This window comes from Mandrillus leucophaeus, unplaced genomic scaffold, assembly GCF_000951045.1.
Source record: "Mandrillus leucophaeus isolate KB7577 unplaced genomic scaffold, Mleu.le_1.0 Scaffold1054, whole genome shotgun sequence".
Lineage (NCBI taxonomy): Eukaryota > Metazoa > Chordata > Mammalia > Primates > Cercopithecidae > Mandrillus > Mandrillus leucophaeus.
Window position 1 is genome coordinate 447,933 of NW_012098699.1, and position 22,676 is coordinate 470,608.

The 22,676-nt window shown below is 39.9% G+C and overlaps 1 protein-coding gene and 1 long non-coding RNA gene across 4 annotated transcripts in view; one reads left to right on the forward strand and one right to left on the reverse strand.

Moving 5' to 3' along the window:
- Positions 1-5,241, reverse strand: part of WARS2 (tryptophanyl tRNA synthetase 2, mitochondrial) — a 111,306-nt gene extending 106,065 nt beyond the window's left edge. For all 3 annotated transcript variants that reach the window (XM_011982190.1, XM_011982187.1, XM_011982196.1), the window contains exon 1: positions 5,132-5,241. In XM_011982190.1, the coding sequence (XP_011837580.1) occupies positions 5,132-5,221 (90 nt within the window). In that variant the 5' untranslated portion in view covers positions 5,222-5,241. The remainder of the gene's footprint in view (positions 1-5,131) is intronic.
- LOC105541238 overlaps positions 4,976-22,676 on the forward strand; it is a 33,503-nt gene continuing 15,802 nt past the window's right edge. Inside the window, exons 1-2 of the long non-coding RNA XR_001006317.1 lie at positions 4,976-5,370; positions 16,107-16,288. This is a non-coding gene — a long non-coding RNA (uncharacterized LOC105541238). The remainder of the gene's footprint in view (positions 5,371-16,106; positions 16,289-22,676) is intronic.

A 22,676-nucleotide genomic window follows, 5' to 3' on the forward strand; every position in this document is an offset into this window, starting at 1 on the left:
AAAAAAAAAAAAAAAAAAAGACTACTGGTAAAGTGGGAAAAGCATAGGCAAGACTAGCTTTGAATTGTGTTACTGCTATTTACTTACTCTGTGACTTGGGAAAATTACCTAAACTCTCTGAACCTTAGTTTCCTCTTTTATAAAATGGGAAGAATAATATTTACAAATTGTTGTATGAAGTAAATGAGACAAAGTATGTGTAACACATACCATGAGGCTTTAGCACATAGCACGCACTAGCTGTTAGTTCCTTTTCTAAAAGACAAGGAATATAGAGATAGATAGATTAGAGAGAGAGAGAGAGAGAGAGGTAGACAGGCAGACAGACAGATGGGTTTGGGGGGCTTTTTTGTTTGCTTTTCAGACAGGATCTTAACTGTGCAGTGGCATAATCACTGCTCACTGCAGCCTTCCTGGACTCAGGGGATTCTCTTACCTCAGTCTCCTGACTAGCTGGTACTACATGCATATGCCACTAAGCCCGGCTAATTTTTTGAATATTTGATAGAGACAAGTCTCACTATGTTGCCCAGGCTGGTCTCAAATTCCTAAGCTCAAGAAATACACCGGCTTCGGCTTCCCAAAGTGTTGGGATTACAGGCATCAGCCACAGTGCTTGGCCAATACATGTTTAAATAAATAAATAAATAAATAAATGTGTATAAATATATTTATACAAAAATATATATATTTTTGTCTCTGTGTGTGTGCAGATATAGTTGCAGAAGATTCTGCAGACAACTCTTCTATAACTTGCAGTCATTCAAAAGATACACTGAGCAAGAATTTGGAGGTCAGCAGCATCACTCTCTTTAGCATTTCCAGGCCATGGCTGCCATACTATCTGCTAGCATAAATCCTTAGCATTCAGCTACAGTTCTTCTTTCGTCTATATTTTCAACAGTTACTATCAGTAGTTTACATTAGCTGCTCAAAGCTATTTTGCAAAGAATTTAAATATTATTATCATTTATAATAAACTAGGTCAGTTCACAAAAGCAACCAACCACAAGAACACTTTAAACAAACACACTCACTGACTGAGATTAAAAGGAGCTTTAGAGTGGATCCATGCAACACCTTTATTTGCCACAAGAGATGAAGTAACCTCATCAAATTGTCAGACTAATCAACTAGCAAAATTCCCAGATGGTTGTAGTAGCTCTTGAACACATACCATGCCGATTAGCTCATGTTGCATGTTGCATGAACAATACATGGCAGAGAAAAGCTAAAAGTCAGTGGGAACACTACCCCAATTTAATGTCATTAACAATGCAGAAACCTACAGTAACAAATACTAATTGCAAAATACGGAATGAAATGCCTACATTAAATCTTACCATCCTAATTCCACCATTGTGTGACATTGGGCAAGTTACTTAACTAAAGACTATTTCTTCATGTTTAAAATAAGGTGGCAATATCTGCCTCAAGGTCTTGTTATGAACAATATCTCTTCGCAGTATTCTTGCCAAAAATCCATAACCTCAGTCTAATCACAAAGAAAAATCAGATAAACCTAAACTGAGAGACATTCTACAAAATAACTGACCAGTTCTCTTCAAAAGTGCCAAGGTCATGAAAGAGAAAATGTATAGATTACAAAACACATGAAAGCAAAATGCAATGTAGGATCCTGGATTTGATCTTGGACTAAGTAAAGGGACAGTGAAAATCTAGTGAAATTTGAACTAAGTCTGTAGCTAAATTACTATTTTTGTACCAACATTAATTTCTTGATTTTGATAACTGTATTATGATTATTCAAGACAAAGCTTGGTGAAGGGTACACAGAAATTCTCTGTACTAATTTTGCAACTCTGTAAATCTAAAATTATTTTTAAATTAAAAAAATTTAAGTCTTGTGAGAAATACAGGGTCCAAAATTTTAAACCATGCTTTTTTTTAAGGCATAATTCTTCATCTAATGGCTATACTTGGCAATTGTTAACAGCAAGAACATTATGTGAATACTGGCCAAACCCAGGCTAGGAACTGCTAATAATGAAGCATGTTCAACTGCAATAAAACGTGGACACTTTATCGTACTTCAACTGAGTAACAAATATTTTTGCAAAAATCTAACCATCAGTATTTCACTCTTTGCACAACACCATCATGACTTAGTTCTTAAAGAAGTATGGATTCTGTGTTTGGCCAATGATGACAGGCTTAAATTTACCTAATACCATCAACATTTAAACAGAACATGTCAAGTCTTAATTCCTCTGACTCTATGACTACGCTCATCTTGTCAGATTTCAACAGTTTTCTGTCAGGCAACACCTGGCAAAATAAACCGTTTTCATATAAATTGTAGACATCCCATAATGAGTATGGAGTGATGTGCTGTTATTCCTGTTTCTCCCTAATTTTTATTTTCAACTTCAGTTTACATCTGGCCTTGAGAGATAAAAGCCTGCATCTGAGATAAGCAAAAATGCCCTATGTCAAGCTTTTTACCCAAGATTTTGTTTTTAAAAAGGAAAACACTAAAAACCATTAAAACAACCTAGGAATCACAATACTTTATTAGTTAGAGTTTCTAACATAGCACTGCTATGGCTCATTCACTTTTGCTTCACAACTCAGGGAGTAAGTGCACAGCCAAAGCCAATAAAAACTAACGTGGCTATTTCTTGGTTTTTGATAGAACCATTCATATGATAAATATACATTTTTTCCCATTATACTAGTCTTGCAAAATAATCTTTGTTTTCTACAAAGGTTATGAGATATCATAAAAATGTCTAATGCATCTGGTTTAAGAATCCAATGCCTCTTTCACATATTTCTGCATCTGTTCACAAAATCCCTTTGACTTCAAAGGAAGCTTTTCAAGAGAAAAAGAAGATACATACAGGAAAAGTGGCCATAAATTTTTAGTAGTCCTTTTCTAAGGCCATTTTAATAATGGCACTGTGGGACAAGTATCTTCCCCAGAAACCTAAAGTATCACAAACGGTATTAATGACTAAAGATTTGTATAAAGATTTATGATTTCAAAACTTTTTTCTGGTTATAAAAAAGTGTGTCTTCAATTTAGACATGTGAAAAATATGGAATGCTGTAAAAGGAAACAAATAACTTTTAACTCACTATTTAGGAAGGCCAAAGCAAAATTTAAAAGTTAAAAAAGTTTGTTCCCTTCCAGTCTTTTTTTCTACGTATATGTTTATATAAACACTTATATATAAACATAACACTGTAATAACACTATGAACACAATTTTGTGTCTTAGTCTTTTGAAAGACCACATTAATTTTTCAAACCATCATTTTCAATGACTGAAATTATATGTAGATTTACACTTTAAAAAAATACTCGCACATTTAATTCTTATTCTACTCAAAGCTAAATTAAATGTTTAGAAACATTCATCTGTACTGGAAATTCTACATCTTGAAACAATCTAGATTAATAATTAACTTTAATAGCCCTATTCATAAATGCCACTGCAACAATAGTAGAGGTTTAAGAAATTTTTTCTTTAGCATTTATAATGACTTAGTGTCTTAAACTTCCCTGGGCAGTCTTTAGCAGGCTGTAGTTTTTTTCTTTTTTTCTTTTTTCTCTTTGATTCTCTATTCTCAAGACATCTTCAATTCTTTAGTTTGGAATAAGAGGAAGTTTGGGTCTAAGGCTTAGCTACTTTGATAACACAGGTGTTAATGTGCTATTAATTATAAATAATCAGCTAATTCTGCTTCTGCGGAATCAAACCCTCAAATTGCAAGAAGAGGAATTCTTGATAAATTTATCTAATTTTTGATAAATTTATCTAATTGTCTTGCCTAACATTGCTGCTGAAATTTAAAGTAACATTTGAATAGTTGTTTGTTGACAAGGAGCTTTCTGGTAATATATTAATACATTAGCTTATAAGAATTTTGAGAGGCTCACATCAATAAAAAAACGGAAGTTCAAAAAATTTATGACATGATTAGAAAAATAAGTTGAACCTAAATCTTGGTTTCCATAATTACTCTCACTGGCTTTGTTTTGGCTTCATAATCATGGAACTATAGATTTCCCAGAGCTTGAAGGAACATTAACATGTCAATCAGTCCAACTCTTCCTCCACTCAATATGAGAAAAAAAAGAAAAAAAAAAAACGTCCCAAAGAGATTGACTCCTCTCCTCACACAGCTATCAAGCGGCAGACCAAACCTTTGACCTCTAGGCTACCTTCCAGTCTAGCTCTCAACACATCAGTTACAATAGGTGTGACATCCTCACACCTACGCATTATAGCAATGAATATGCAAACGACGCCAGGAAATTACATTACCACATTCTCTCCTTTCCCTCTAGTTCCCAGAAGCTATCTCCCGTAGACATCGTATGTCAAAGTGCTTGCCACTGAGACTGCACTTGGAAGACGTTTGGTAAAAGCCTGAATAACAGAAAGAGTATCCCTTCCCCCTGACTTTTTTGCTTTGAGGGTAAAATTCCAAATATTTAAGACAAATCCCAATAAGACCAGGCCGTGACATGGTCTCCATACGACGAGATTAATGGTAACGGCAGTGCTGTCAAGCGCAGGACAGGACGAACTCTGTGGCAGCTTGCGGTCACTCTTTCACCTGCTAGATACAGCAGTGCTGTGGAGTCACGAGAAGCAACCAGAATGGAAGAAGCACTGACACCTGCTCAAGTACCACACTGCCAATCTGCTGCCCGGACCTAAGCTTCCCAATGCCTAACAAGACTTCCCTAACCTCTCCGATAGCCCCTTAGCTTGTTGTTAGGGTAAGGAGGGTAAAAACAGTAATAGGACCACGATAAGAAGAGCAGTCTCTAAAACAACCGGTCTCTGAAAACATCACAGCTAGGGTAGCCTCACCGCGTTGCCCGGCAACAGCGGCGGCGCTCGGCTCCCAGAACTGGAGGCTGCCTCAAGACGTCAGGAAGCGGCGCGCTTTTTCCACCAAGGGACCTTTACGTCATCACGTATCCTTGCAACGTCACTACGCTCTAAGTAGGCCGGCAGTCATAGGCGAGTAGACCTTAGGCGAGAGAAGGCACGTACTTTCCCTAAGAAGCGGGAGGAGAGATATAGAGGGCAGTGGGATGAGAAGAACCTCGCGCGTGGGAAGCCGTGGAGGGAAGGGCCGTCTTTGGTTACCTGGGGAGCGGGAGCAGCTGCGGATCCTTTATGAAGTGCCCGGATGAACCTCCAGCACCCACGCGCTTTCCGCATTGAGTGCAGCGCCATCTTGAGAAGGGCGGAGCCGTCTTGTTCGTAATGACGTCTGTTCAGAGAGCCAATCCCAGTCTCGCGACTCCTGCTTGCTGGGCGCGGCCCGGGCCTCCAGGCTCCGCGGCGCAGCCGCTATCAGGCGGAGTGCAGTTTTTAACGAGCAGGTGGGGACAGGAACGAGGTGGGGCTTTAGTGATTTTCCCTGGATTCCATGTCTGCATCAGCCTTCCTGGAAGGAGAATCTCTTTGGGGATTATTAGTAGCAGCGCTTTAGACTGGGAAGAAAGTCAAGTAGGCTGCCTTTCTCATCTTAGCTTTGTGAAGGCAACCTTAAAAAAGTTTGTTTAGGAACTCCCAGTTCTTTTAGAGGGCAATGTAAGTGGTCTTTTTAGACGTATGTGGCCTCATTTCCCTTTTTTTTTTTCTTTGAGACAAGGTCTCACTCTCGCCCAGGCTGAAGTGCAGTGGCGCGATCTCGGCTCACTGTAACCTCCGCCTCCCAGGCTCAAGCTGTTCTGCCTCAGCCTCCTGAGTAGCTGGGACCACAAGGGTGCGCCACCACGCCCGGCTAAGTTTTGTATTTTTGGTAGAGACAGGGTTTCACCATGTTGCCCAGGCCCTCTCAAACTCCTGAGCTCAAGCCAAGCCATCTGCCTCGGCCTCTCAAAGTGCTAGGATTACAGGCATGCACCACCGCACTGGGCATATGTGGCCTTATTTCATTCGTCCTGTGAACTTTGTTGAACCCTACCGTAATGTGCTAGGCACTGAAAGTACAGAGAAAGACATATCTTGCCTTCAAGATGTGTACAGTCTAATAGAGTATCGGATAAATAAATGATGTACACTTAATAGGTGTTAAAGAAGCCAACACCAAGTTTTGAGGAGGAGTGGTTAGGACTGGGGTGTTTCAACCTAATCTAGGAAAGACTGCAGGAAGGTTATACCTGGTGGAAGAAATTGTTTTGTTTGGGGTTATGATAAAATTTAATACAGTTCTCCTGCTTCTGTTAATTCACCTAAAAATCGCCCAGACAGATTTACGAGTGTTTCAGTAAAAATATAACTGGAAGAAATTAATGAGGATTCCTTTATGTGTTTTGTTATAATTCATCCAGCTACTGAAAATTACCAAGGAGAGGTAGGAGATAAGAGATGCCTATAAAGGAGCTGAAATCTACCAGGGTAAGACAAAACAGTAAATTAAAACCGTATAGTATAATCTTGTAGGTATACAAAGTACTGGTGAAGTTCAAGTATAATTGGTGTAATTTAGAAGTGAGCAGAAAAGTGAGCAGAAAAGGGATGAAGGCAAAAAAAAAAAAAAAAACTAGGAAATCAAGTTACAGCCTTCAACAAAACTCATCAGTTTGGTTTTGGCTGTTAAATTTGAGGTGCTTGTAGTACTTCCAAAATGTGGTGCCAATTAAATAGATACATGGGTCTGAAGCTCAGAAGCGATATGAACTACAGAACAGATGGTACTTGAAACCAAGGAAATCCTTGAGACCACCAGATAGAGTTTGTGGAATGAAAGCAGCCAGATGATGGGAATAAAGGAGCCAAGAGGTGTTGTAGAACCCAAAGAATGTGGTATTACTGAGACCTTGGAAACAAACCTTGCCAGGGGAAAGGGGATGTATGTTATCCCTTGTAAAATGCAGTTTAATAAATGCCCTACATGTTTTACTCATACATAGAGCAAAGCATTACAGTACAGTTTTTTACATATATTTTATTAATTAGATTATATGACCCTAGCAATTAGCAAGGTTAGATTTCTGACATCCTTAGCCATCTAGATAGCAAGATAAAACCTAGCAATAAGACTATGGTGCACCAAAAGCTGTCAAAGTGTATACCTACTTTATTTCTTCAAGAAGTAGTTCTTAGTCTTATCTGCAGACTCCCATGACCAATAATATTTTCGTGGGACGTATTTCCAAGACATAGTCCCACTAAAAAAGGTGGAACTTCAGACCACAAGTTTGATAACTTCAGTATCCTGATTTTTAAAATCAGAAATATTTGCTAATTTTTAGACTTTGTTAGAAGTAATAAATTGTGTTTTGCACCTTGGTGGTCACCTGGTAACTCTCAGGTGTCACTCAGCCTTGCTTCTTGGACAAGGACTATAGTTTATATTTCTAACATCTCCCCCAGCACCTAGAATAGTCTCTTGTGCAGAGTAGGCACCTCTTTTAAAAGTAAATTGGATTTGAACAAATTACACAGCTTATTGTCAGCGATTGATATGCTTTTAACCACTGGAAGGAAGTTAACAGAAAAGACACAGGATGTATTAAAAATGAACCAGTTCTGTCTACTTTTGTACTTTTTCACAGTAAGCGTTTTGGTGTTGGGGAAAGTATGACTACAAAGCTCACCATCTTCTAAGAGGAGGAATATATTCAGCTCAGTATATTTAACTTATTTTAATAAGTTTTTAATAATGGTAACCGTGACTCCTCTGGGAAAGATACATTATTCAATGTATGTTTAAAGAAAAAACCCGTAATACACTTTTGAAATGTTTTCATACAAAATGGTTAACATTTAAAAGTGTATATATATCATGGGCTGGGCATGGTGGCTGACACCTGTAATCCCAGCACTTTGGGAGGCCGGGGTGGGCAGATCTCTTGAGGTCAGGAGTTCCAGACCAGCCTGGCCAACATGGTGAAACCCTATCTCTATGAAAAATACAAAAATTATCCGGGCATGGTGGTGTGCGCCTGTAGTCCCAGCTACTCGGGAGGCTGAGACACGAGAGTTGCTTTAACCAGGGAGGCAGAGGTTTCAGGGAGCCCAGACTGAGCCACTGCATTCCACACTGGGCGACACAGCAAGACTGTCTCAGAGAAAAAAAAAAAGAAAGAAAAGTGTGTATTATGCAGTTGGTTATATGGAAAATTCTCCTATGGAATACTTCTTTCTCCAACAGTGTTGTTTAAATGAAGCACCACTGTATTTAATGACAGTATTTTACCACTGCTATCATTTGAGTAAGCTAAAGAACTTTGGTAAAGTGAGATATAAATGTTGTATTGAGAGCAGACTTTAAACATACCTAAGATTAAAAACTTCTATAGTCCTATTCTTATAGCATGAACTATGTGTCTGCATATGTTCATGCTTACAATTTTGAACACTTGTTTAAATTTTGATTTCTCATCAACACTTTTACTTTATAGTAAGTTCTGGTAATTTTGTTCTCTCCTTAACATTCCCTGCAAATCCTCTCTTGCTAGAAACAACAGATTAAAACCAGACTGGCAGTTGGGAAATGGTTTCTATTGCAACCATGTGTGTCAGAAGAAAGGATTAGGTTTCCTTGTCCAAGAACATCAAGGGGAACCTCCACCTCTGCAGACACACCTCTATTCCTTAGTAATGGAGAGTTTATACCTAGTTAGATTTAAATGGGATAAGGGAAGAGTTTAAATCCATTCTTAGCTCAAGCAGTATAATCAGCCCTCAAGTCTCAAAGTATCCAATTTTGTTTCTCTAATTTAATTCTAAGTGTCAGGTTGGTATTAGATGCTGATCAAGGTGATGGAGATTTGCCCTACACATTTATTCACTTAAAGAAGAATTTTGCAGACTGCAAAGACTAGATGGCAGTTGTCTTCAAAACTTACTTAAAGCACAATTCATTCACCCCTGACCTTTCATTTATATTGAATATGTTTTTTCAAATATAGAAGAGGTTCCAAAATAAAAGCAAACAAACCTCTCTCTTCATAATTATGGGGTACAGTTCTCTGTACATGTTCTCTGACCATGCCATCTTATGCTGGACCTGTTATAAGGACCCAAATTAAAGTGAGGCAGATCCTGCTTTTGAGTGAGATAACTTCCAAGAGTCATTAAAGTATGTGGGAAGCTGTAATAATGATTATTCTTTTTTTACCTTTGGCTTAACTTTAGTTCCAACTCTTATTTTATAACTGATGAAACTGATCCACAGATATTAAGTACCTTGACCAAAATCACACAAGTAAAAGCAAGAATGAGAAGAACCTTCAGTCGGGTGCAGTGGCTCATGCCTGTAATCCCAGCACTTTGGGAGGGCGAGGTGTGCGGATCACCTGAGGTCAGGAGTTTGAGACCAGCCTGGCCAACATGGTGAAACCCCGTCTACTGAAAATACAAAAATTAGCCAGGTGTGGTGGCAGGTGCCTGTAATCGCTACTCAGGAGGCTGAGGCGGGAGAATCACTCGAAACTGGAAGGCAGCAGTTGCGGTGAGCCAAGATTATGCCGCTGCACTCCAGCCTGGGCAACAAGGGCGATACTCCATCTCAAAAAAAAAAAAACAAAGAAGAACCTTCATCTCCAGATGAGTGTTCTACTTTGACACCATGGTAAAGCTGAAGAGGCTAAAGCTAGGGCCAGTCCAAATGGGGAAAGTTTCCACATAAAGCCACATCCTTGTGTTAGGCTTCAAAGTCAGAACAAGCAAGTATCCTATTTTTAAAGGCTGATACTCTCATCTCCACCCCTAATGTAAAAAGATGTTGTCTTTCCCTAGTAGTTTTTGGGAGAGAGCAAATTATAGCATCTTATTGTAAGGACAATAATCAGAAGCTCATCTTATCTTTGGGAAGGCTTAAAGGGTTTTTTAGGGAGCCATCATCACTTTATTTCTGGAAGAAAGAGCAAAATGCAAGAAGAGACTAAGTGATGTGAATAGCAAAATGGGATTTTTCTCAGAGTACTTTTTTCTTAAAATTAAGGGGCAAGGCCACACTCTGTATTGCCAGGTTCGACTTCTTGCCTTAAGGACAGTTTTCCACCCCACAACAGTGAAGATATTTTGATGAGAGTTAAGGTGGGGAAGGTGGGTAGAGAGTCAGAACAGATACAAGTGAATAACATGCATGAAAACTGACTCCGTTACGTGTAGAGTTGTTAGTGTGCAGAACCAGGAGGAATACTGATTACCTAGCAATGTTACAGGCCCCAGGATTCCTGTTTATATTTAATATTTTCTCTCCATACTCTTACAAATGGTCATTTCAACATTAGAGAACAGGCCTTTAAAAAAGGCAGAGAATTGCTCTCTTGTGTATGGATCTAGAATAGAGAATAATTTGGGAGAATTGTAAGACTATTTCAGTGTTCCTTATCCCCATTTTTCATCCTCAGTCTTAGTACGTGTATCCCATAGAGGAAATACAACTTTAAAATGAGCAAAATTAAACTTTTGAAAGTGTATTTTATTTTGTTGTCTCTCTTTGCATGGTGTATCTTTTCTACTTGGTATGGCCCTAAAGACAAGATCCTTATACTGTCTGTACACTTACTCTATTTTAAAATCACCATCCTTTGCTCCCAGCTACTTTATAACTTGGGGGAGCAGGGTTTGCAATTCAAAGCTTATCTTTTACAAAAAGAACTTTAACAAGATCTCCAAAAAGCTCCCTCGAGTGGCTTTTAGATAGGCTCTTTTCTGTTTGTCTTTGTAATCAAACTACATTAGATTCCATCCAACACCCTGTCTTCTAGTATGATGCTATGATCCTAGGTGTGACTACTGAAAGTAAAACATAATGCTTAGATCTTGATATTTATAAAAACGTTATTAAAAGATATCTTTGCCTCTCTGAAAATAGGGTCTTGACCTAACTGTCTCAGTCAAATTCCACTTCAGCCCATGAGATTTCACTGGACTTCCCCAGATTCATTGACAACTGCAATCAACCATATTTTTCTTCACTTTTTCTCCTCAGTAAGTAGAACTGAGCATGATCTTGGAGAAAATCAGCATGCATTACTGATCTGTGAACTATTCACCCTTCACATGCTTCTTTTTCCGTGTATGTGCCTCTTTTTCCTTGTGTGTAAAGTGAGGGGAAGAAAGAGGAGGGCTACATGACACCATTGTAACTCTTGTGTTTCAACACACTCGTTTCTGCCTTGTCTCAGATTACAGTCATTTAGAAATACAGAAATAGGTATTATAGTCAGAATCCACATTTTAGAGTATATCTGCTGACCCCATGTCTGTGGAAGATACTGAGATGCAGGTTCTGAGAATGGGCCTCAAAATTTTTCTCAAGACTGTGCTCCAGGAAGCTATGTTCAACCAAGTGAAATTGCCCCTGCTTGTCATCCTAGCATAGCAGGTTTCAGTTTATGAAAGACAGAGAATATGCAACTCTCAGCCACCTGAATATGAAGTGGCTTTCCACAGATCTCTTTTTGAAGGGTAGGTGGGAAGAATATCTTGACCTGTTTTCGTTCTCTGTAGCAGTTCCTCTAGCTCCCAACTGTATTACTTTTGGCTTGTTCTCAGAAATATGCTTCTTCTTTTGTAATCGGCAGTCACAATGATTTGTGTGCCAGCTGCTAGCCTAAGAGAGAGTTCCAGAAGAGGGCTACCTAACAGGTGCTGTGGCATTTAGAAGAGGAATGGAACCACTGTCTACCCACAGCTTGTACTTGTGGAGAACAAAGTATATGTGTGTTGGAGAGATGGTGGGTGGGAAATTACCCCTGCCTCTCTCTCACGCTTTGATCTTCTGATCTTTTGGTTACTCCCATTTGATGAACCTCAGAGCAAAGGAGTATGACTTATCCAGTCCGTAAAGGTCAGTCCCTCTGCCAGCCCCTTCCCCAGATGCACAGAACAAAATGCAGAATGATAGACAATGGATCCGAATGAAAATATTCACTGTAGAGCTATCTATTTACAGAACTAGGAATATAACTAAAAATGATAAAAACCAAAATCATCTTAGGATAACTTTTTAAACAGGCATTAAACTTCTGAAAGGAAAGAACTTTATCTTCATCTCTGACTTAGAGTACTAGGCACATCCAAGACGGACTCATCAGTGCTGTACGTGGAAACTAAGAAAAAAAAAGAGGGAGCTCAATAAATATTGGCATATTGGTTAAATGAACAAAACACATGCGAGGGGGAGGAGGGAAATGTGCAATAGGATATTTTAGATAGTGCAGAGAGTTGGGAAAAAAAATTTTTTTGAGCCTAAGAAACCCTGGAAGCATTTTTTAATTCTCTACTACATGCTTGCTTTCTTGTGGTTTGCTCTTTCTGCTAAAAAGCAGAATGCATAAAACATTCTGATTAGTTAAGGGTTATTACTTAGGTTCCAAATAATGTTTCACATATAAATCTAAATTACTACTCTTTCTCCATTCTGCTTCCCTTTCTGTTTGGTCAAATCCCTGTGGGAGAGAGTAGCATTCCTGTGGTGGGTAAAATAATTTCTATGGAAATTTTTCAAAATGCAATTTCTCTAAACATTATGTGAAGATATGATTTATTTCTGGATTCAGTCCTTGTGCTTGCATCATTTTCCAATTTATCATCAAGTTCTCTGTGTGCCAGTTCTGTGTTTAAGGATCTGTTCATATCAGTTGTAATCTAAGAGGGTAAACTTCCACTAGGAGGATTGAAGCAGAAAAGGAGAAAATGTGTCCCAGAAGGCAATGGGTGCACTGAAAAGAAGATGGGACTTTGTTCCCGGTCCTAACACTGCTGTAGCAAGTAAAGTGACATTGGAAAGTCCTTAACTTTGCCACTTTTTTTTTTTTTTTTTTTAGACCAAGTCTCACTCTGTTGCCCAGGCTGGAGTGCAGCGGAGTGATCTGGGCTCACTGCAACCTCTGCCTCCTGGGTTCAAGCAATTCTCCTGCCTTAGCCTCCTGGGTAGCTGGGATTTCAGATGCCTGCCACCATGCCTGGCTAATTTTTGTATTTTTTGTAGAGATGGGGTTTCACCATGTTGGCCAGATTGGTCTCGAACTCCTGATCTCAAGTGATCCACCTGCCTCAGCCTCCCAAAGTGCTGGGATTACAGGCATGAGCCACAGGGCCCAGGCAACTTTTGAACCTTCTTGTGCATGTATGTGTCTGAAAAGAAGTGAGAATGTTTGAACCAAATGCCTCTCAAGGTTCCTTCTAGCCATTAACATATAAGCTTATGCTCATGTAGGTGTTGTTGCATTTCTAACCCAAGGACTGCCCAGTACTTTGGAAATACAGGTTACTGAGTGGAATTATCCTGCTCTTTTGATAGAGGAGCCCACTGGCACCTCAATGATTCTTTGATTGTTATATCATGAATTTGTGGAAGACCCAGAAACCGTGTCTTGGATAGTCTAGCGTTGGAGGAATTGAATCAAATTGTGACTAACTTGAAGAAAAAATTTTGTTAGAAAACATTAGATAATAAATTCAAATTAAAGGAGAAATAAAGAGTCTTCTAATATTATTACGTGCATCTCTTGGTGGGGATTGGAGGGGGGCACAGTTTGGGAGCTAGTATTGTGGGAGAGAGCCTGGAGGGAAGAGTAAGATCTGGAAGAGATGGGAAAACCATTTATCACTAAAGCTTGTCAGGCAAAGGCACTAGTACTTGTATTCATTCATACTGTTCACTCATTAAAAAAAAAATCATTTAATGCATTCTTACTGCATGTCCATGAAACTAAAGCACTGAAAAGGTAATTTTTATGTTATCCGAGTACCACATACGATACTTCTTACGTATTATCAAATGTATCACCTTTTCTTGGCTCTAGTTTCCTATTTCCCACTCCAAAACCTCAGAGACATGCAACTGGAAAACCACCTTTCTTTCCTCCCTCCCTCACTGCCATCCTGCCCACATGTGTTGACCAACTCCAATTAACATGGTTGTGTCTAGGATGCTGGTGCTCCATGGAGAATTAAAACATGGATCCCACCATAGAAAAGCTGAGTATTGCAGGGAGGATTTCTTATAAACTTAAGAAATACAATAGGAAAATAGGTGCCATTCCAGAGCATGAGCATGATAGTATGAACTCAAGTCCCCTATTATTATTTTTATTTTATTTTATTTTTTTGAGACAGAGTCTCACTCCATCGCCCAGGCTGGAGTGCAGTGTTGCAATCTCGGCTCAACGCAACCTCCACCTCCCGGGTTCAAGCGATTCTCCTACCTCAGCCTCCCGAATAGCTGGGATTATAGGCGCCTGCCACCACGCCTGGCTAATTTTTGTATTTTTAGTAGAGATGAGGTTTCACCAAGTTGGGCAGGCTAGTCTCGAACTCCTGACCTCAGGTGATCCACCCGCCTCAGCCTCCCAAAGTACTGGGATTACAGGCATGAGCCACCACGCCCAGCCAAGTTCCCTATTTTTAAAAATATTAGCTACTAGATAATTTAGTATGAGTCCACACAACCACTGACAGTGAAAACAGGGACATACTTCTTGGGGCCTTTCTCCTGGTCTACGTGCACAACCCCACCACACGAGTAAGAGGCAGGGGTACACTTATCACTTACGTTGTCACTGCTAGTTATTACGTCAGTAAAAACGACTGCCATGCCTAGTGCACAGAAGGTCACAGGACTGTGGTTTCTCCTCAAAGAGTGACACTCATTTAGAACTTAGTCATCCCTCTTATCTCAGAACTGCTTGAGAATTAGGAGGGAAAGAAAAGAAGAGGGTCTCTAGCTCTGACCTTTACTGTGTTGGGAAGATCCCCACTCTAATCATGTTGCCACTCCTTTTTTTTAAGACAATAATAAGGTCTCCTTTTCTAGAACACCCAGCTCATAGGTTTCTAGACCTGTCCAACTGACATTTAACACCATGAAATGGTGGAGTTGGGGAGGTCATGAGACTAGTAACACACAAACAGATTTTCAAGAGCTTGACATTCCATTATTTACTCACCTAGCAAATACTTATTGAGTGTCTATTGTGCCAGGCACTGTGCTAAATACACAGAGCTGAATAGGATACTATCCATGCTCTTCAAGATCTCAGTTTAATTAGAGAGAAGGCAAACAGCAAACAGAATTTCAAGTCATAGGATGTTGGCTGTGGGTTTGTCAAAAAAAAAAAAAAGAAAAAAATTCAAGAGAAACATCTTTGTATCAGGAAGCCCTTTCGACATCCTTAGAATCATACTTTATGAGCAATCCTAGCCCCACTGCTTGCTATTCGTATAACCTTGGACAGGCTTCCTAAGAGTTCTGGACCCCAGTGTCCTCATCTGAAGATGGGGGCAAAGAATAAGCTCCCCAAATTTCCTTACTGCTCTAAAATGAATACTGAGTTCAGTCTTGAAGGAGTGTCTGTATAGAATTTTGAATTGGAAAGAGGAGCAGGGTGCCCTTAGGACAGAGAACTGCATGAAGAAAGCAAGGATATGCAAATGAATAGGGCATAAAGAAAGGTGGGAGTAAAGAGAATAAGGTACCAACACATCTCCCTGCTTCTACCTTCACCCCCTTCCGTGTATTTTCAATCAGCCACCAGAGTGGTCTATTAAAATGTAAGTCAGGTCATGGTCACTCCTTTGCCCAAAACCCTCCAGTGGCTTTCCATGTCATTTGGAAAAAATCCAGAGTTCTCAAAACCTGTAAGACCTAAGTGACCTGCATCTCCCATCCCAGCCTCTCTTTCTGGCCCTTTCCCCATTGCCTTCCCCCTGCTTTGCTCTACTCCAGACGTGCTGGTCTCCTCACCAATGCTCACCAGTTACCACCTGAAATCTTTTACTTTATTTTCTCCTCCTCTAGAATATAGGCAGCATGGGAGCATGGCCTTTTGTCTGCTTTATTATGTATCCTCAAAGTTCAGAATGTGCATGTCTAGTAACGTATTTGTTAAATGCATTTTCTTATTTACAGATAAGGAAACTAAGATCAAAGAGAATGCAAATGAAGTCAAACTGCTCTTTAGGAGAGTGTGGACCAGAACGTGCACAGATTTTCTGTGTCTCTACCCCCAGGGCTTTATGGTAGACAGAATGACGGGTCCTGAAGATGACTATATGGCAGAAGGAACTTTGCAGATGTGATTAAAAATCTTGAGATGAGAATATTATCCTGGTTTATTCTCCAATGTAATCATAGAGGTTTTTCTAACAGGGGGGCAGGAGAGTCAGTCTGAGAAGGAAATGTGATGATGGAAACAGAGGTTGGAAGATGGAAGGGGACCCAGAGCCAAGGAATGCAGGTAGAAAAGAAAAGCCTGGATTCTCCCCTAAAGCCTCCAGATGGAATTCAGCCCTGCCTCCACCTTGATTTCAGGGCTTCTTACCCCAAGAACTGTAAGCTAATACATTTGTTTCTGTTTTTGTTTTCTTTGAGATGGAGTCTTGCTCTGCTGCCCAGACTGGAGTACAGTGGAGCGATCTCGACTCACTGCAACCTCTGCCTCCTGGGCTCAAGCGATTCTCCTGCCTCAGCCTCCCAAATAGCTGGGATTACAGGCGCCTACCACACCCGGCTAATTGTTTTGTATTTTTAGCTGAGACGAGGTTTTGCCATGTGCTGGCCAGGTTGTTCTCGAACTCCTGACCTCACTGTGATCCACCTGCCTCAGCCTCCCAAAGTGCTGGGATTATAGGTCTGAGCCACTGCACTCAACCATATGAGTTGTTTTAAGCCTTCAAGTTTGTGATACCTTGTTAGAGCAGCAATAGGAAACTAATACAACTTCTATTCACTGCATCTTCAGAGAAAAATGCTGGGCAGGTAAGGTGGGGACAGTTTGTTGATTCATTATTTAATAATTAGTTATTGAGCACCCCTCCCCACTTTTTTGGTGGAACACTATGTGTAGTAATATGAGGTAAAGAACATAATTTGTGCTCTCAGAAGCTTACTAGCTAGCAGCTACAGCTATGGCTAGGGAATGGCTAGCCTTGAATTCAAGGGGGTAGGATTTGCACCTAACTTGAGACCAATGCTTAGACTTCCAGATGCAAAAACTGGGAGCCTCCTTCCAGGATTTAATCTCAACACAGACAAGAGTGTTTGTTCACTCATTTATTAATTGACTCAACCAAAATGTACTGTATACATTGATATATCTGTTTTAGCAAAGAAGACTGGGAGGATGTGAAAGGGGAACTTTCACATCTTAATGTAATTTTTTTTTAAAAAAAGCAGTAGGATTAAGTGTCTGTGTGTGCTTTAATTTGAAGATTTCTAGTATTTTTTCATGTTTTAATTAATTATTTTTGAGGCAGGGTCTCACTGTCTCACCCAGGCTAGAGTGCACAGGTAAAATCATCACTCACTGTAGCCTCAACCTCCTGGACTCAAGTCGTCCTCCCACCTAAGCCTCCCAAATAGCTATGACTACAGGCATGTGCCACCACACCCAGGCAATTTATTTTATTTTATTTTATTATTTTAGAAAAGGGTTCTCCCTGTGTTTCCCAGGCTGATCATATCTCTTGGCATCAAGCAGTCCTCCTACCTCAGCCTCCAAAGTGCTGGGATTACAGGTATGTGCCATGGCACCCAGCCCAGTATTTTTTTTTTTTTTAATTAAAAAAATGGTGGCTCACGCCTGTAATCCCAGCACTTTGGGAGGCCAAGGTGGGCAGATCACAAGGTCAGGAGTTCGAGACCAGCCTGTCCAACATGGTGATACCCCATCTCTACCAAAATACAAAAAATAAATTAGCCAGGCATGGTGGCACACACCTATAAATCCCAGCTACTCCAGAGGCTGAGGCAGGAGAATTGCTTAAACCCCAGAGGCAGAGGTTGCATGAGCCAAGATCATGCCACTACACTCCAGCCTGGGTGACAGAGCAAGACTCCTTCTCAGGAGAAAAAAAAAAAAAAAAAAGGAAACATTTTCCGAAAGCTAGTCTGAGCCAGGTAGTATGAAAGACACTGAAGATAAAAGAGCAGCCTTGAACTCTGGACACTTACAGCTTAATAGGAGTGACAAGTGAACAGGGGATTGCCCCACCCGAAGCTCTTGTGACCTCTTGTGACTAGAGAGAGCAACAAGGTTTCTGTAGAGGCCCAGAGGGGTCCTCCAACCCTGCTTGGAGGACAGTACTGGGGTAGAGAGGATCAAGTAGAGATTCCCAAAAGTAACATCTCAATTGAGCGGTCTGATCCATAGCAAGCCTCGGGCCCTTTGGCCTTGCCTACCCTGGCCTTGGTTGTTTTGCTAACCAGAGTCAGCTGTGTTGTGGGTGTCTTTTCCTCTCTCCCGGTGTCCCCGGCTGGACCCTTCACTCTTTGCCTCCCACGCCCTGGCATGACACAGGCATTTTCAGACCCTTTCCCAAGATTCTGTTTACAGCCAGCATCCTGTGCAGCTCGTGAGGAGTCATAAGCCCATGATGAGATAAGAGGAGGAACTTGGAGGAAAACATGATGAACATGGACAAAGCCAAGGGGGGAAAATATGCATGTTTTTGTTTGCTTTTCCCAAACAGGATGCTTTCACACCACTGTCTGTAATCCAAACAGTATGTTTCTCCTTAACATACTGTGAAGATGTGAAGCTGCATGAGAAATGTTCTCCCAAGATGGAGTTAGTGTCCCTCCTGGAGCTCCCTCAGCACCCTGTGCTCCCACCTTTCAAAGGATCACTCACACCCTAGCCCATTTCCTCACTGTCTAATGTTCTCCACGGACCCCTAAGATCCTTCTAGAGCCATGAACAGCCTTGCTTGAGGTTGTATGGCATATACCCTGTGCACAGTGAATGCTCAGTAAATAACTGCGCCATTGAACTGAATAGAATAAAACACCACAGATACTAGTTTGGTCAAATTTTAAAACATCAGAAGTTCAACTCTCATTTTGGAAGGCGAGGATGTGATTCAATTTTAATCGATTATTTCTCAGAAAACATAAAAATGTTCCTACAATTCTCAAATAAATATTTACCAATTACATTTTCAACCTGATTTGACACTCTGAGGAGGGGGGAAGCTTGAGTACATCATAAAAACTTCAGTTTACCTCTAACTTGTGGTCGTGTGTGAAGAAGGAGCACAGGATACAGAAGAGGGAAAAATGCTTTGAAAACTAAAGTGGGTTGCAAATGTTAGTTGGTTTTCACACAACGGACACAGAAACCGCCTGTGCATTCAGGCACTTGCAGACTGAAGCAAACAGCTGTATTTGGATGAGGCAGAGGAATGGTGGGAGGAACTGTTTCTTGTTGCACAGAGCATTCAGTTGTTCTGGGCTTTGCCAGGACACAGATGGTTTTCCTTGCTGGAATTGGTCAGGGAGGGCAGGGGAAGTGCCCAGGCTTTGCTTTCCCATAATCGACAGTACAGAGTTTTAAGAAATATTTGAACAGTAGCACTGTTCTGGTACCTACTTGGGAAAGCCAATTCTTGATTTTAAAAAATCAAATCAAAACAGTGACAGTGACACATTCTGCTTCCATTTCATACCATTCCTGACTTCTTAGAAGCGGTTGATGCTAGTGGTCTTCTCTGGCAGGGATTGCTAGCCCTGGCTTTGCAGCAGCCCATGGAGCCGCCAGTTCTCCAGGGGAATTGCAGAATATTGCTAAATATTCTAAAAATGAAATTAAATATTCATTTTGTTGTAATTTACATGCGCCATCCAATACTTTTAGAAGATGTCAGTACCGTGGAATGACATGACCAGCAATAATATGTTGCAACTCTGAGATAGAGCTAGAAATTCTCAGAATCAGAAGCTGATGGTCCTGCAGTCCAATGCCGTGTGATTTTCACTGTGGCCAGCTGTACAAGACTTAGCCTATACTTCACTCTGTGTAACTGTAAAACATTTTGTAAGTCTAAGATGGTAATATATTCCTTCATAAAACCTCAATCTACTGAGTTCTAATCATTCTTGATCTTTCTCAAATAGTGGTCAAATCTTTCCCAAAAACTAAGTAACTAAGCATTCACATTTTACAACTATAATGTAATTTTGGCATGAGAAAACTATTTCCTGGTCTCCAGGATCTAGAAAGTAAACATGTAACAAACAATTAGGAATGTGGTATCGGGTAGTCAAATGTTCTACACGTCTCCAGCCTAAGCTCTCCACTTCAGATTTCTTGCTCTTTTCCTTTTTGCTTAAGCATATCTTGGTATGTTGCCTGGGAGTTTACGTGTGTTACCACAACAGAACAAAGAATTATGTAATATAAAGCCCAACTTGTTTTTCTTTTCCCTACCAATTGTACTATAACTTAGACAAAATTCAACCATTTTCTTTCATTATGTACAGTGGCTATTAAAAAGAAAGGATGTAGAAAAAAATTTTTCAGGAAACAGTGGGAAACTAATGCATCATGATCTGCTTAACAGGGGACTGTAAATAGAAGTCAAGTCCAGACCATGGAAATTGCTTCTTTAAAATATATATTTTTTCAATTTTAAAAGTCATACATTCACATGGTTTAAAAAAAACCCTCAAACTAAAGAAGACTACAAAATAAAAAGTAAAAGTTCTGCCCTCCAACCTACTACCCCAACTCCTGAATCCCACTGCCAAGAGAAACAGTCATTTGTTGTGCATCTTTCTAGAAGAATTCTATGCATATGACAGAGATGTCACAAATACCCACATGCTTTCTTACAAGCTCTGTGACTTGATTTTTCTCCTTACTGTGCTTTGAGCATCTTTACATATTAGTAAACATGTACACCTCAGTTTAAAAAAATCAATAGGTGGGTGTAATGGTGCATGCCTGTAGTCCCAGCTATTTGGGAGGCAGACAGGCAGGAAGATCCCCTGAGCCCAGGAATTCTAATCTACCCCGGGCATCTTGGCAAGACCCTGTCTTTTAAGAAAAAAAAGGCTTTATAGTATTCTGTTGAGTAAGAGTATTATTATTTGTTTATACAACCTCTTTTTGGTGGACATTTGGCTTGTGTTTAGATAGTTACTAATGCAAACAATGCTTCCAGTGAACTTTTGTAAATATATATTTGTATATATGAGAATAAATCTTATACCTGCAGAGTAAATTTCTGAAAGTGAATCACTAATTCTGAGATTATGTGCATCTCCAGAGATGTTAACAAACATATACACCCAGCAACAGTGCAAGACAGTGTATTTCCCAACTGCTCCCTCACTGAGATTTTTTTAAAAACATATAAACACTATTATAAGTTACCTCTGGAGTTAAAGAATAACTTTTGCTTTTTACTTTCATAGACATCTGTACTATGTAAACTTGATATAGTGAGGATGTTTTCTTTTGTAATTAAAAGAGATTAAAGAGATTCAGAACACTTGTTTGTAACTGGTTTTGGAATGAAATTTCACTTGGAAAATAAACACCTAGAATATGAGACTATTCATCAATAGAAAACCATTGTAGGGAGCAGTTACAGGTAAAGTTCTATTTAATAAGGGCAAGCTGATGGCAGGGAAAGGAACAGGCCTTAAAGAGAACTCACTTGTGAGAATTGGAGAAGGTAACCCTGTGGTATCAAAATGCAGGAGACCAGAGATAGCTATAAATCTCTTGCAGTGTTATTGCCTCCCCATGAAGTCATAATCCCTAGAATGAGAATTTATTTTTCACGATACACCAATAATGCAAGGGACAATGATAAGGAAGTACCGCACTTAGTCTTTCTTGTACCCTGAAATGTTTCTCATTTTATGCCCTTCTAGAATACAGTGTACTCACTTCCTCTCTTCCTCTCTTCCTCACATAGACTTCAAAACTCAGCGACTTTAGGATGCAACTCCAGGTTGACACATTTTCATTAGTTTAGAAAACCCACGTGTCCCACTCTCAGAATCATTATTATAGTAGAGAAGATATTCAAGGCAAGGATTCTTTGGGAAACAACATCCAGATTCAAGGGAAAACATCTGAGTCACGACAACTTAAAATCCAGCCTGGCCTGCCACAAAAAGTGTTTCTGTAACATTAAGTACCTCATATGCAATTCGTGAAAAGGAAAATTATGTCAATATAACATGAAATTTGTGAAACTCAAACATGATCGTCTAGGCAAGGAGAGCTGAAATAGAAGAAACAAAATTACAGCCTCTAACATGAAAGGAAATACTTTTAGTGTGGCTACTGCTAAGCAGTACTTTGTTCAGCCATATTTTTAAAAAAATTAAAAAGAAGCACTTGATTGCTGGTGATAGTGCAAACTTGAATAAACCCAATGAAGTGAATTTAACAATACCAGCATTTACTCTTTAAGAACTGAATTGTGTTCCTGTCACATTTATATGTTGACATCTTTACCCCCAGTACCTCAGAATGTGACTGTGTTTGTGGACAGGGCTTTTAAAGAGGTTAACTAAGGTAAAATGAGATCATTTGGGTGGGCCCTAATCCAATATGACTAGTGTCCTTATAGAAAGAGATTAGGGGACAGACAATACACAGAGACCATGTGAAGAGAAGACACAGGGAGACATTGGTCATCTACAAGCCAATGAGAGAGGCCTGAGAAGAAATCCACTTTGCTGCCACCTTGATCTTGGAATTCCAGCCTCCAAAACTGTGAAAAAATACATTTCAATTGTTTAGGCCACACAGTCTGTGGTATTTTTGGCAGCCCTAGCAGATTCAGACACTCATGGACATATAACTTCAGAAACATATTTCCACAAAAACAAATGCTTGTAATCCCAGAACTTTGTGAGTCCGAGGCAGGTGGATCACCTGAGGTCAGAGGTTTGAGACCAGCCACACCAATATGATGAAAC